Source organism: Pinus tabuliformis, chromosome 7, assembly GCF_031772625.1.
Source record: "Pinus tabuliformis cultivar Carrire ecotype Pingquan chromosome 7, CPIR1, whole genome shotgun sequence".
Lineage (NCBI taxonomy): Eukaryota > Viridiplantae > Streptophyta > Pinopsida > Pinales > Pinaceae > Pinus > Pinus tabuliformis.
This window is the reverse complement of record NC_142293.1, coordinates 715,629-731,378: the sequence shown is the minus strand read 5'-3', so window position 1 is coordinate 731,378 and position 15,750 is coordinate 715,629. Positions and strand designations below refer to the sequence as shown.

Genomic DNA, 15,750 nt, shown 5'->3' with positions numbered 1-15,750 from the left:
AGGGGACTACATGCGGGCAGGATCCTTGAGGTGCCCAAACCCTTGGATTACATACAACTACGGGAGCCCTTAACGACAGTAGCAAACTGACGGGTGTCAGTTGGAGCGAGGTGTGATGGAGCGATGGTGGCAGAGCTAGAGTGCCAAAGTCTGAGGCAGCGCAGTGGATGTTGTAGCAGTGCGAGAGGCACAAAGAAGTTACAGTGGCGCAGTAGCAGCAAAGGGAGCACAAGTTAGTAGCAGAGGTAGCTTCAGCATCACGAGGCTTTTAGACTAACCAGGTTGTCAGTTTTTGGGTGAAGTATCAGTTACTTACTTCTCGGTAACTGAGTTGCAGTGCAGTAGTTAGCAGTGGCAGTGCTATGGGCAACATGAGGCAACATTTTGAGAGGGAGCTGCAATATAGATGTAGCAGCGGCAATGGCAGAGTCATGTGCAACAGTACAGGAAGCAGTAGTGCAGTGGATGAATGGCTTCAGGCCAAGCATCAACAGCACAGAGGACCGATGCAGAGGATCAGTGTAATGCTTCTATGGTGAAGTGTTGCTAAAGCACATTCCTCGCTAAGAGGGATTGTTGATTTTGGGTAGCATCAGATGTGCTCTAGCTCCGAAATTTTGTGGAGGGGCTAGAACCCATGAGATCTCCAAGACCCAGAAATTGTTTGGAGAAATTCCACCCGGATGAGGAGTTATTAAAATAATTAATATTTTTAATGGGTTCCTAAGTCTAATCTTAGGAAAATACAAATATTAATGTGTATTAATAAGAATATGGGTGAAAAAGTTCTAAGTGACGAGGATCAAGCCAGTTCTAATCTTAGCCGTTTATTAGGGACTTAATCTCACCCGTTGATTCGTCAACAAGAAAAGTATAAGAGGACGCTGAGGGTCAGTTGGAAACACACCAAGAGATCAAAGAGTTCGATTTTTCTGGGGCGAGGTTCGCTGAGAAAATCGAGCTAGTGATCTAAGTTGCAATGAGGGGTAGTTCGCAAGGGATATTTTGTCCAAGGCCGAAGAATACATAGCAGAGAGGCAGAGCAGCGCTGAGAGAGACAACACAGTCCCAGAGAGGGTGACGCAGAGGCCGTAGGGTCTGACACAGGTGACGCAGAAGCCGTAGAGGCTGACGCAAGCCCTTAGAGGTAGCGATGGGGAGATTTTGTGGGGCAAAGAAGGAGCAGATCAGCAAAATTGACTTTCTAAGAAAGGGAGGCTCAATGTTGGGGTGACGCAGCTCCTAGAGGAGTGACGCAGTTCTAGCACAGAGCTTGGAGCAGCCATCCCTGTGCAGCACTGGGAATAGTTTGGTCACGGTGGGGTTTGATCATCTAGTTGTTGAATTTGTCGGAATATTTGTCTTCAGATAGAGGTACTTCTGCCAAGGTTATTCTCTATTGGGTGAGCCATATCCGGCACCCTAGTTGTATTCATGAATCTACTTAATAATACAAACCCTCTATATGCTGCACCGATTTCCCGAATTGGGTTTTCCCAGGGACAATTGTCCAAAAATAACGATGTCCCTTGTGTATTTGTCTCAGTTTATTTCAGTTCATGATCTGTATGTATGTGTAGGGTGCAATAGTGCTTACATCAATGTTTATGTAATTAAATAACTTGTTAATACAAAGAACAAGTAGGAGATGTCAAACCAGTAATTGCAGTAGGGGCTTCTGATGTGTTAGACTCAGACATTTTCACATGGTATCAGAGCGATTGCAGATCATAGCCGACTAAAGACACCAGCCGAGAAATCCGAGAATTTGCAACAAAGAAGCAGTTGTCCCGAGTGACAGCGTTGTTCCAGAGCCGAAGAGGCAGAAGGAAGAGTGACGCAGTCCAGGGAAGGTGACGCAGAGGCTCACACAGTGCCTGCGTCAGCACTCTGAGCCAAGTGAGGGAGACGCAGTAGCTGGGAGGAGCCCACGCAGTAGATGCATCAGCCATCAGGGCCAGCGTAGAGGGAGAGGGGGGCAAATCTGGCTTACGCAGAGCCATGTCATCTTTCTGAGCCAGGAAGGATTGACGCAGTTGGCCAGGAGGATTTGATCCAACCCAAGCAGTGATTGCGTAGAGCCTAAAGGGCTCAGATTCTTCAGTTGTTGGGGCTAAGAGGGAGTTGAGCAAATTTTCGATTTGAGGAGCTGGTGGGACATTGTTTTTGTTGGTGTAGAACAGTGTCTAAGGAGACTGAACCAAGGTAGAGGGAATCACCGCCTTGACAGATTTCTAGCCAAGAAATCTAGATCCAGGTTGCAGCAAAGGAGGATTGGAGAGGAGTGATTCAACAGTTGGCCGGAGAATTTTTGAAAGGGAAATCAGGACTCAGAAGGAGTCTAGAGAAGAGTTATTCCTTAGAGGGTTTCTTGCACCCAAGGAATCCAGATCGAAGTCTTGCTAGATTGATAGCAGGAGAGGGAGAAGTGAACCAGTTCTTTGTTGAGCAGAGATGGCAATGAACGGGTTGACGGATCAACACAAATTGGACAGAGCTTCCAATTTTCTCATCTGGAAGGCCAGGATCCTGGCAATCCTGAATAAACATCGCATCAAGGACTATGCCTTGAAAGTGGTAGTTGTCCCGGTTGACGCTAATGTAGCTGAGAAGTACGAGGAGGCCCAGGCGAAGGCAAAATGCATGATCTTAGACGAAATCAAGGATCATGTAGTACCACATATTGCTAAGAAAGAAACAGCAAGGGAGATGTGGGAGACCCTGACCACCTTGTACCAGGGCTCTTTCGTGCAACGGAAGATGTTATTAGAAAATCAATGGAGACAATATCAGATGCATAAAGGAGAGGAGATATATCCCTTCCTTCTCAGGTGGCCAGGAATTCGCGACCAGCTGACTTCCGTGGGGTCTACACCAGATCCAGAGTTCATGGTCAGGACTGCCCTAAATGTAGTCACTGTAGACTCTAGAGTGGGAGACATTTGTCCAAAGTATTTTGGGTAGAACGACTCTCCCCAGTTTGGAGGAGATGTGGCCAGCTCTTCGACAAGAAGAACTCAGGAGGTTGACCAACGCAGGGAGTAGTGGCAAGGGAGCTCGACTCAAGAAGGAGGAGGATGCAGCTCTCGCATCAGCGGGACAGCAGGGGCAGCAGAAGAGAAAGAAGAAGGACATCTCCAAGGTCAAGTGCTTCAACTGTGGGGAACTGGGACATTATGCCACTCAGTGCCCCAAGAAGAAAGGCAAGGGGGAGGATTCCAACTCAAAGGCTGCTCCAGCAAAGACGAATAAGGACGTCGAGGATGACGATTGTGCCATGAGTGCTCATGCGCCTCTAGAGAAGAGGTGGGGCGATATGGAGTTGTAGTCGGGAGGACTACATGTGGGCAGGATCCTTGAGGTGCCCAAACTCTTGGATCACATACGGCTACGGGAGCCCTTAACGACAGTAACAAATTGACAGGTGTCTATTGGAGCTAGGTGTGATAGAGCGACTGTGGCAGAGCTAGAGTGCCAAAATCTGAGGCAGCGCAGTGTATGTTGTAGCAGTGCAAGAGGAACAGAACAGTTGCAGCAGCGCAGTAGCAGCAGAGGGAGCACAGGTTAATAGCAGAAGTAGCTTCAACATCACAAGGCTTTCAGACTGACCAGGATGTCAGTTATTGGGTGAAGTATCAGTTACTTACTTCTTAGTAACTGAGTTACAGTGCAGCAGTTTGTAGTGGCAATGTTATGGGTAGCATGAGGCAGCACTTTGAGAGGGAGTTGCAGTACAAATGTAGCAGTGACAATGGCAGAGTCATGGGCAGCAATACAGGAAGCAGCAGTGCAGTGGATGAAGGGCATCAGGCCAAGCATCAACAGCACAGAGGATCGATGCAAAGGATCAATGTAATGCTTCTATGGTGAAGTGTTGCTAGAGCACATTTCTCGCTAAGAGGGAGTTTTGATTTTGGGTGGCATCGGATGTGCTCTAGCTCCAAAATTTTGTGGAGGGGCTAGAACACATGAGATCTCCAAGACGCAGAAATTGTTTGGAGAAATTCCACACGGATGAGGAGTTATTAAAATAATTAATATTTTTAATGGGTTCCTAAGTCTAAACTTAGGAAAATAAAAATATTAATGTGTATTAATAAGAATATGGGTGAGAAAGTTCTAAGTGACGAGGATCAAGTCAGTTCTAATCTTAGTCGTTGATTAGGGACTTAATCTCGACCGTTGATTCGTCAACAGGAAAAGTATAAGAGGAGGCTTGAGGGTCAGTTAAAAACACACCAAGAGATCAAAGAGTTCGATTTTTCTAGGGTGAGATTCGCCAAGAAAATCGAGCTAGTGATCTGAGTACCAGTGAGGGGCAATTTGGCAAGGGATTTTATGTCCAAGGTCAAAGAATACATAGCAGAGAGGCAGAGCAGTGCCGGGAGAGACAGCGTAGTCCTAGAGAGGGTGATGCAATGTTGATTTTTGGTAGCATCGGATGTGCTCTAGCCATGAAATTTGGTGGACAAGTTAAGGCACATGAGATCTCCAAGACCCAAAAATCGTTTGGAGAAATTCCACCCGGATGAAGAGATATTAAAATAATTAATATTTTTAATGAGTTCCTAAGTCTAAACTTAGGAAAAATAAAATATTAATGTGCATTAATATAATATGGGTGAGGAAGTTCTAAGAGACGAGGATCAAGCCAGTTCTAATCTTAGTCGTTGATCAGGGACTTAATCTCGGTCGTTGTTTCGTCAATAGGAAAAGTATAAGAGGAGGCTTGAGGTTTAGCTGGAGATACACCAAGAGAGATCAAGAATTTGATTTTCTGAGGCAAGGTTTGCTAAGGAAATCGAGTTAGAGATCAGTTGCAGCGAGGGGCAGTTCAGCAAGGGATTTCAATCCATGGCTAAAGAATGCATATCAGAGAGGCAGCAGAGTATTAGAAGAGGCAGCGCAGAGCCTAGGAGGGTTGACGCAGAGGCAGCAAGGGCTGACGCAGAGGCTAAGGAGTCCAACGCAGAGGACGCATAGGCTAAGGAGGCCAGCGCAAAGGACGCAGAGGGCCAAAGAAGTTGACACAGAGGCTGTAGAGGCTGACGCAGAGAACGCGGAGAGCTTCCGAGGCTGCGCTGTGTTTTTTTTGTGGGACAGACTAAGAGTTGATTGGCTGACGCATTGCCAGAGAGGGTGACGCAGTTCCAGAGGGGGTGACACAGTTACAAAGGAGTGCCTGGAGCAGCTTTCGCTATCCAGCACAAGGAACAACCGCAGCCACTGTGGGATTGTTCATCCGGTTGCTGATTAGCCGGAATATCTGTCTCCAGATAGAGGTATTGCTACCAAGGATATTCTCTGAAGGGTGAGCCATTTCTGGCACCCTAGTTGTATTCAGAAATCTGCTTAATAATAAAACCCTCATATATGTTGCACCGGTTTTCCCAAATTGGGTTTTTCCGAGGATGATTGTCCAAAAATAATGGTGTCCCTTTTGTTGTCTTAGTTTATTTCAGTTGTTGATCTGTATACTTTTGAAGGTTGCAATTGTGTTTACTTCGATGTTTATATTATTAAATAACTTGTTAATGTAAAGAACAAGTAGGAGATAGTAAACCAGATATTGCAGTAGGGGTTTCTGATGTGTTAGATTCAGGAATTTTCACATGGTATCAGAGTAATTGCAAATCAAGGAGGACTGAAGACACCAGCGAAAGAAATCTGAGAATTTACAGCAGAGAAGCAGTTGCCCCGAGAGAGTGTTGTTCCAGAGCTGAAGAGGCAAGAGGAGGAGTGATGTAGTGCAAAGAGGGTGACACAGAGGCTCACGCAGAGCCTACATCAGCATTCTGAGCCAAGAGAAGGGCCAGCGCAGAGGCAGAGAGAGATAGAACAGGCTCACGCAGAGCCACGTCATCCTTCTCAACCAAGTAGGATTGACGCAGTTGGCCGGGGCAAGCTGATTCAGCCTATGCCGTGATTGTGCAGAGCCTGAAGGGTTCAGATTCTTCAGTTGCCAGGGCTAAGGGAGTTGTGCAGATTGTGATTTGAGGAGCTGGTGGGACGTTGGTTCTGTCAGTACATAACAGTGTCTAAGGAGATGGAACCAAGGTAGAGGGAAGCACTACCTCGACGGATTTCTAGCCAAGAAATCCATATCCGAGTTGCAGCAGCAAAGGGGGATTGGAGAGGAGTGATTCGACAGTTGGCAGGAGGATTTCCAAGAGGGAAGTCGAGACTCAGAGGGAGTCTAGAAGAGGAGCAGAGATGGCAATAAATGGATTGAGGGATCAAGATAGATTGGACGGGGCTTCCAATTTTGTCATCTGGAAGGCCAAGATCCTAGCAATCCTGGATAAGCATCGCATCAAGGACTATGCATTGAAAACCGTAGTTGTCCCAATTGACCCGGCTACAAATGAAAAGTATGAGGAGGACCAGGCAAAGGCGAAATGCATGATTCTAGATGGGGTCAAGGATCATGTCATACCACATATTGCTGAGAAGAACACAGCAAGAAAGATGTGGGAGACCCTGACCACCTTATACCAGGGCTCTTCCGTGCAACGGAAGATGCTATTGGAAAATCAGTTGAGGGCATATCAGATGCATAAAGGAGAAGAGGTAGATTTGTTCCTTCTCAGGTTGCAAGGAATCCGAGACCAGCTTATTTCGTGGGGTCTACACCGGATCCAGAGTTCATGGTCAGGACTACCCTGAATGCAGTCTCCGAGGAGTGGGAGACGTTTGTCAAAAGCATTCTGGGCAAAGAGACTCTCCCTAGTTGGGAGGAGATGTCAGTAGCTCTTCAACAAGAAGAGCTCAGGAGATTGACCAAGGAGGGGAGTAGTGATAAGGGAGTTCGAATCAAGAAAGAGGAGGAGGAGGATGCAACTCTAGCATATACGGGACAGCAGGGGGTTCAAAAGAGGATGAAGAAAGATATCTCCAAGGTCAAGTGCTTCAACTGTTGGGAGCTGGGACATTATGCCTCTCAGTGCCCCAGGAAGAAAGGCAAGGGAGAAACTTCTGACTCAAAGGTTGCTCCAACAAATGCAGAGAAGGATGTCGAGACTGATGACGATTGTGCCATGAGTGCTCAGGCGCCTCTAAAGAAGAGGTGGGGAGACACACAGTTGTAGTCAAGAGGACTGCATGCAAGGGCAAGATCCTTAAGGTACCCAAACTCTTGGATCACATACGGCTACGGGAGCCCTTAACGACAGTAGCATGATGACAGGTGTCAGGTGGAGCAAGGTGTGATGAAGCAACAAGGAAGTGCTAGAGTGCAAAAATATGTAGTAGCGCAGTGGAGGTTGCAGCCGTGCCAGAGGCACAAATGTGTTTGCAACAACGCAGTGGCAACAGAGGGAGCACAGGATACCAGCTAAGGTAGCTTCAACATCACCAGGATTCCAAACTGACCAAGATGTCAGTGGTTTGGGTGAAGTCAGTTACTTACTTCTCGGTAACTGGGTTGCAGTGCAGCAGTTAGCAGTGGCAGTGCTATGGGCAAGATGATGCAGCATTTTGTGAGGGAGCTGCAGTACAAATGTAGCAGTGGCAGTCGCAGTGTCATGGGCAGCAGTACAGGAAGCAGCAGTGCAGTGGATGGGTGGCAGTAGGCCAAGCATCAGCACAAGGACCGATGCGGAAGATCAATTTGATGCTTCTATGGTGAAGCATTACTAGAGCACATTCCTCGTTAACAGGGAGTGTTGATTTTTGGCAGCATCAGATGTGCTCTAGCCATGAAATTTAGTGGAGAAGCTAAGGCACATGTGATCTCCAAGACCCAAAAATCGTTCGAAGAAATTCCACCCGGATGAAGAGATACTAAAATAATTAATATTTTTAATGAGTTCATACGTCTAAACTTAGGAAAATTAAAATATTAATGTGTATTAATATAATATGGGTGAGAAAGTTCTAAAAGACGAGGATCAAGCCAGTTCTAATCTTAGTCGTTGATCAGGGACGTAATCTCGTCCGTTGATTCGTCAACAGGAAAAGTATAAGAGGAGGCTTGAGGGTCAGTTGGAGATACACCAAGAGAGATCAAGAATTCGATTTTCTAGGGCGAGGTTTGCTGAGGAAATCGAGTTAGAGATCAGTTGCAGCGAGGGGCAGTTCAGCAAGGGATTTCGATCCAAGGCTGAAGAATACATATAAGAGAGGTGAGAGGTAGCAGAGTGCCAAAAGAGGCAGCGCAGAGCCTAGGATGGTTGACACAGAGGCAGCAAGGGCTGACGTAGAGGCTAAGAAGGACAGCGCAGAGGACGCAGAGGGCCAAAGAAGTTCACGCAGAGGTCGTAGAGGCTGACGCAGAGGACGCAGAGAGCTTCAGACGCTGCACTGAGGTGTTTCTGTAGGACAGACTGAGAGTTGATTGGCTGACGCAGAGCTAGAGAGGGTGATGTAGTTCTAGAGGGGGTGACGCAGTTCCAAAGGAGTGCGTGGAGCAGCTTTCGCTATCCAAAACAAGGAATAGTCGGAGTCACTGTGGGATTGTTCATCCGGTTGCTGTTTAGCCGGAATATCTGTCTCCAAATAGAGGTATTGCTGCTGAGGATATTCTTTGAAGGGTGAGCCATTTCTGGCACCCTAGTTGTATTCAGAAATCTGCTTACTAATAAAACCCTCATATATGCTGCACTGGTTTTCCCGAATTGGGTTTTTCCAGGGACGATTGTCCAAAAATAACAATGTCCCTTGTGTTGTCTCAGTTTATGTCAGTTGTTGATCTACATATTTGTGAAGGCTGCAATTGTGTTTACTTCGATGTTTATATTATTAAATAACTTGTTAATGTAAAGAACAAGTAGGAGATAGTAAACCGGATATTGCAGTAGAGGTTTCTGATGTGTTAGATTCGGGTATTTTCACACACAGAAGTCCTAGGGTCTGATGCAGGCGATGCAGAAGTCGTAGAGGCTGACGCAGGCCTTTAGAGGCAGCGCTAGGGAGATTCGTGGGGCAGAGGAGCAGATCAGCAAAATCGACTTTCTGAGCAAGGTAGGCTCATTGTTGGGGTGATGCAGCTCCTAGAGGAGTGACGCAGTTCCAGCGCAGAGCTTGGAGCAGCCATCGATGTCCAGCTCTGGGAACAGTCTGGTCACAGTGGGGTTTGATCATCTAGTTGCTGAATTTGTTGGAATATCTGTCTCCGAATAGAGGTACTTCTGCCAGGTTTATTCTCTGTTGGGTGAGCCATATCTGGCACCCTAGTTGTATTCACGAATCTGCTTAATAATACAAACCCTCTATATGCTGCACCGGTTTTCCTGAATTGGATTTTTCCGGGACAATTGTCCAAAAATAATGGTGTCCCTTGTGTATTTGTCTCAGACTCTCAAGTTATTTCAGTTCATGATTTGTATGTATGTAGGCTACAATAGTGTTTACATTGATGTTTATGTAATTAAATAACTTGTTAATGCAAAGAATAAGTAGGAGATGTCAAACCAGTGATTGCAGTAGGGGTTTCTGATGTGTTGGATTCAGAAATTTTCACAATATTCTCTATACTGGATTGCTAGCAAGGCATCCAGAGTTTGTATTCAGAAATAACTTCTGCTTAATAATAAAAACCCTCAAATTTGCTGCACCGGTTTTCCCGCATTAGCTTTTTACGGGGACATTTGTCCAAAAATAATGGTGTCATTGTGTTGTATTTTCTTCCTTGCTCAGTTTCTTGTTTCCGCATTATATTTAATTAAGTGAAGGTTGCAGTGTATGTATTTCGATATTTGTCGTAGGAAACAACAAGTAATTTGTTTAAAGGAATATTAACAAATAGGAGAAATATCATCAGTTGCTGCAGTAGGGATTCCGGTTTAGGAATTTTCACATGGTATCATAGTTGCAGGTGGAACAAGAGGAGCAGTGGCAGAGAACCTAGCGCTGAGCAGAGAAGGAAGTCGAATAACTGCAGGAGGCAGCAGTTCTTATACCCAGAGGGATTCCGCAGTTCAAGCCAAGAGAGCTAAATTTTCGAGGAAAGTCTCTCTTTGAGTGAGTTGACAAAGAGGAAGAGCTTCCAGATCAAAATTTTGTCGTGTCAAAGGGAGTAGCCCAGAGCCTCTACGTGAGGAAAGAGTTGGTGGGATTCAGTTTTTCTGCAGGCAGTTTATTGGGTAGAAAATTGTCAGAATAGAGAAGAAGCACAGTGAGGGAATTTTTCCTTAGTTGACTGCCCGCTAAGAAGTCCGTTTTCTTATTGCTTGAGCAGCAGTAGTAAGAAACAAAGAGGAGCAGTTCGACATTTTCGTGGCAGAGATGGCAGCCAATGGACTAAGAGATCGGGACAGGTTGGATGGGGCATCCAACTATGTGATCTGCAAGGCAAAGATGTCGTGCCTTCTAGATGAGCAATTTATCAAGGTCTATGTCAACAACGTGGTGGATGAGCCCGCGGATCCAGATCAGTTGAAGAAGTACAAGGGAGAAATAGCGAAGGCCAAGAGGATGATCCTTGATGGAGTAAAGGATCATGTGGTTTGTCACATCGCTAGCAGAGGGACTGCTAAGGAAATGTGGGATGCCTTGGCGACGTTGTATCAAGGATCTTCCGAGCAGCGGAAGATGTACTTAGAGCAGAAACTGAGATCTGCACAGATGCAAAAGGGGGAGCACATAGATCTGTTCCTCACGAAGCTTCAGGAGACCTGGGACGAGTTAGCAATTGTGGGGTCTACACCTCAAGGTTCTGAGATGGTGAGACTGGCCCTAAACTCAATCTCAGAAGAGTGGCAAGTCTTTATCCAGAGCATCTTGGGCAAGGCAGCTTTGCCAGACTGGGATAGTATATGGGCAACTCTCAAGCAGGAAGAGCTAAGGAGAGATCTAGTCAAGTGAAAGCTTGACAGAAGCAGCATCAGTGGGTCGAATCCCAAGGAGGAGGAAGGGAATGCAACTCTTGCATCCAAGGGGCAATAGGAGCAACGGAGGCGGAAGGACGTCTCAAAGATCAAATGTTCCAAGTGTGGTGAAATGGGTCACTACGCAACACAGTGTCCTCTCAAGAAGGAGGACAAAGATGAGAAGCATGATCTGAAGGCTACACCCGCGAAGATCGAGGAGGAGTTTGCCATGAAAATCGAGATACCTCTAGGAGGGATGTGGGTTGATTTAGAGTTGTAGTTTGAAAGAGCTACAGATGGGCAGGATCCTTGAGGATCCCACCTCTCGAATCAATTCCTTGCTACGAGAACCCAAATCAAAAGTAGCAGGATGGACTAGTGTCAGTTGGTGCAGACGAGTGTTGGAGCGACAGACGCAGTGGCTAGAATGCCAAGTCTAAGAAGCATAGTGCAGAGTTGCAGCAGTGCAGGGAGGCACAGTGCAGTAGCAGTAGCAACGCAGTGGCTTCAGAGGGATAGCATGGGACTAGCAGCAGTCAAATCTTCAGCATCGAAATGCATCTATGTTGAACACTTGTTCAGTAATTTGGGATGTTTTTCTGTTGCTAATGCAGTAGCAGCAGCAGTTTGCAATGCAGGGGCAGTTGGCAGTGGCAGTGACAGCAGCAACACAGATGCAGAAATTCAGAGGGAGTTGTAGTATGGATGCAGTGTTGATAGTGGCAGTGTCAGCAGCAGTATAGTTGCAACAGCAGTGCAATAGTTGGTGGACAACATGTCAGACATCAGCAACACAGAGGATGATGTTATGAAGTCAGGGTGATGCTTCAGTGGGAGGCATTGCTAGAGCACATTCCTCGCTAAAAGGGAATGTTGATTTTTGGTAGCATCAAATGTGCTCTAAGTCTCAAATTTTGAAGGGAGGCTTGGGCACATGTATTCCAAAGAACCCAGAAAGTGTTTTGGGAAATTCCACCCGGAGACAGTTTCATTAAAATAATTAATTATATTTAATGGGACCCTAAGTCTAAGCTTAGGAAATTAAAATAATTAATGGGTATTAATCTAACTATGGGTGTAAATTCTAGAAGAAGATGAGGATCAAGCAAAAATGATCTTAGCGATTGATTAACTTTTAATCTAGGTCGTTGAATGTCAACGAGAAGATTATTTAAGGAGGCTTGAGGGTCATCTGGAAAACACATCGAGAGTTGATCTGTCAGATCGAATTGTTGAGCCAGAGAACAGAGCAGTGATTTCGTGGTGATCAAGAAGAGAGGGGCAAAGATAGTTTTGGCTGGAGAATCTTCTCCGGAGCCAAGAATACGCTGCAGAGAGGTTGAGAAAGACGCAAAGGAGGCAGTGCAGTGCTCAGTGAGGGTGACGCAAAGCCAGGAAGGGCTCACGCAGAGCAGCGTAGTACCTTCCAAGCAGAAGTCCAAGATTTTGCTGGGGGCTTGACGTTCTGCGTCGAGAGGGTTGAAGTCGAAGCTCCTAAGAGCAAATCGATCCAGCAAAGAGGTGACGCAGTGCCTCAAAAGGAGTGACACAGGCCCACGCAGTGACTACATAGGGGCAGCGCAGACATAGTCACGGACTCATTGGTTCAACTGCCGGATCCGCTGGGACTTGCAGTGTAGAGTGAAGTAATCTCACTAATTTCTTCTGGTGAGTGATATTCTTTGCACTGGGTTGCCAGCAAGGCATCCAGAGTTTGTATTCAGAAATAACTTTTGCTTAATAATAAAAACCCTCAGATCTGCTACATCGATTTTCCCACATTAGGTTTTTCCTGGGACATTTATCCAAAAATAACGGTGTCATTGTGTTGTATTTTCTTTCTTGCTCAACTTCTTATTTCCGCATTATATTTAATTAAGTGAAGTCTGCAGTGTATGTATTTTGATATTTGTCGTAGGAAACAACAAATAATTTGTTTAAAGGAATATTAACAAATAGGAGAAATATCATCAGTTGCTGCAGTAGGGATTCCGGTTTAGGAATTTTCACATCTGCCAATGAGCCATTTGGACAAATACATTTCACAACTATCATACTATGTAGTCAATCACAAGTACATATACAAAACTAGTAGGAATTTTATCAGTAAGCTTTATATAGTGTTGATAATGATTTGAATCTACTTTCTTTCAACTGTTCTTCCTCCCAAATTGGGAATATTATGAAGACTAAACATCTTAGGCAATATCTCTCTCCAGATAGATATGTATACATATAAAGGAGCTTAGAACACTAAAAGAAACAATCATTTTAAGTTTTGATAGAAAGCAGTAGCTTACGCACTAAAAGCAATGAATGTTTATGTTTTGACAAACAGCAGCAGCTTATACACTAAAAGCAGCTGTGATTTTATGTCAACAACCATGGAACTACTGAATTTGATTTTACTGCAGCCAAACAGAATATGGTAGATAATGTGTAAAGCATTTCTCATTTAATATTAAGAAAACTTAAAATGATTGTCTATAGCATTGCTACTTTTTATGAAAGTTTAAAGGTAGAAAACACAAAGAGCATTCACCTTGGAACACTGAAAAGATAATGACATTTGCTTCCACATGGATGCAAACTCATCGTTTTCATCTTCATCACTTTCACTCTGCATGTCTCTCTGCCATGGTAAATCCATTTGGGTATCATCAGCAAAGTCAGGTCCCAAAATTGTGCCCTCTGCAACCATTGCAGGTTCTCCCATTTTACTCTCATCCAATTTCTCTGTGTTCTGGAGAAGGTAATGTTCTGTGTCATTAGTAGCATCTTCAAAACCTTCTGTAGTTTCCACCATAAAATTCAACTCTTTGTTTCCACCCTCTCTGGCCACCTTTTTCACATCTCTAAGTGCCTGCAGTTCTTTACAGCAATCATCAGTGTTATCTTCTAAGTTCTCTATAGCCCTTTCAAGTTCATTCATTTCTGTCCAGTTGACCTCACCTTTTTTCCATATTCCATCAATATTTTCTGATAGACTTTCTTCATGTTTAGCCTTGTGTGCTTCCTCCATGTCATTTTCCTGCAAGTAATAACTACTTTGGCACTCAAATGGACTATCAAGTTTATAACCTGTGTCATCTACAAGACAAAGTTTTTTCCCTTTCCCTTGCTGTAAGTTGTTTTCATTCAGGAGTAGACAGTCTACATCATCAGTACTTTCTGCTGATAAATCTTCCAACACCTCTACAGAAATGCTCAACTTTGTCATTCCATTTTTCTCACTTGCAGGTTCTGAACTGAGAAGATTATCCTCCTGGGAAATTTTAGCTCCTTCTTGAATAACCATGTCTCGACATTCTATTACATCTGAGCCAGACTCTAGCAGAGGAAAAACAGTGCCTGAAACATCCAAGGATTTTGGGGAGCCAGAAAAATGCTTATCATAATCATGTTGTATTGAAGATCCAAAATCCAATGTACTTGATTTATCTAAAGAGCCTACAGAGATAGTTTTGAGACCATCAATGCTTGAGGAACCTGGGGAACACGGGAAAAGAACTTTTCTGCAAGAATACTTCTCCTCAGTGTCCTGAGGTAAACCATGCCTTGAGCTATTTCTTAAGGTTAGAGGGGATCCTGAAGCTAAAAGATTCACTGATTGACCAATTAGTCCAGTTCTGTTAATCCCAGAGAGCATTTCCTGCATCTTTTTCTTCATCTCTTGAGAACGAGCTGTATAGTTGAAAACATCTGGTGTTACACTTCCATAATCTTCACTACTCGATTTCTTTCTCTTTGTTGATTTGGACTCTGTTATAAATAATTAAATATTAGAATTGCCAAAAGTCTATTATATAAGAGGTTCCATGTGCAAAAGCATCCTCCCACTATTCTTTTCATACCATAAGCAAAAATGTCTTAAATATTTCTATGGCGTGAAATAATGCCTCCTGATTTTATTCACAGAAAGAAAAAGATATTGTTTTGTCTAGAAGTGACCAAACACGGCTGTACAATGGATATATACAAGAATGGTCAAAAGCACAAAGGTGTTTCCACTCTAGAACTTTCCACTCTAGAACTAGGTCTTGAGTAATAGAACTTGGAACCATCCATGAAAATGATCAATTTTCACAAAAAGAGGGTAAGGAAAGATAATTTATTAATGACCAATGAATGACCACAATACATGGGTAAATGGAATTAAAGGAGTACATCCAGTGTAAGTACAAAGTGGGATTGTGAAAGCAACCCCTATACAAACACTACCATCCATCCATGAAAATCATCATTTTTCACAAAAAGAGAGTAAGAAAAGATAATTTATTAGTGTCCATGGAATGACCACAATACATAGGTCAACGGACTACATCCAGTGTAAGTACAAAGTGGTTGTGCAAAAGCAACTCCAATACAAATACTACCAAAAGCCAATATGGACGACGATCTAAGTATCTATACCTAAAAGAAATTATAAGATAAGGTACAAATACAAGACATGATAAGATAAAATTATTAATGTCCAACATGTGACCACAAAAGTAAACACTAAAAACTGAAAGTGCGTTCAGTACAAAAGAGAGGACGTCAAGGCAAGCTAGAGCTAGCTGCCAATGTTGAGATGTCATCTTGATTGTCAGTGATGGCCCAAGCAAAAAGGTGTCCTCTACTATTAATTATACTCCAAGCAGGGTTTATTGTTGCAATAATATGGAGGACTGTCACAATAATATGAAGGTCTGTTGCTACACTGTTATCTCTATATGGCCAGGTGATGATATTCCTTGCTGCCTAGAACAATTTAATGAGAAGGGTCATAAAGATCAATGATAATAACCATGCATTCTTGCTGTTCTGTGGTAAAGGGATAGATCAGTGTCATCTGTGCATCCTACTCAGAAAAGTTGCTTACAAAAAAGTGATCACGAGTGCTCTGCCCATTCTTCTTTGTTTATACTGTTTCCAGCCATATAGCATGCCCTTGCTTCTT

At 44.1% G+C, this 15,750-nt stretch overlaps 1 protein-coding gene across 6 annotated transcripts in view; it reads right to left on the bottom strand.

The window, feature by feature from the left end:
* LOC149244842 (protein CHROMATIN REMODELING 35-like) overlaps positions 1-15,750 on the bottom strand; it is a 260,164-nt gene that overhangs the window by 106,157 nt on the left and 138,257 nt on the right. For all 6 annotated transcript variants that reach the window (XM_089457561.1, XM_089457564.1, XM_089457565.1 and 3 more), the window contains one exon: positions 13,351-14,570. In XM_089457561.1, coding sequence (XP_089313687.1) covers positions 13,351-14,570 — 1,220 coding nt within the window. The remainder of the gene's footprint in view (positions 1-13,350; positions 14,571-15,750) is intronic.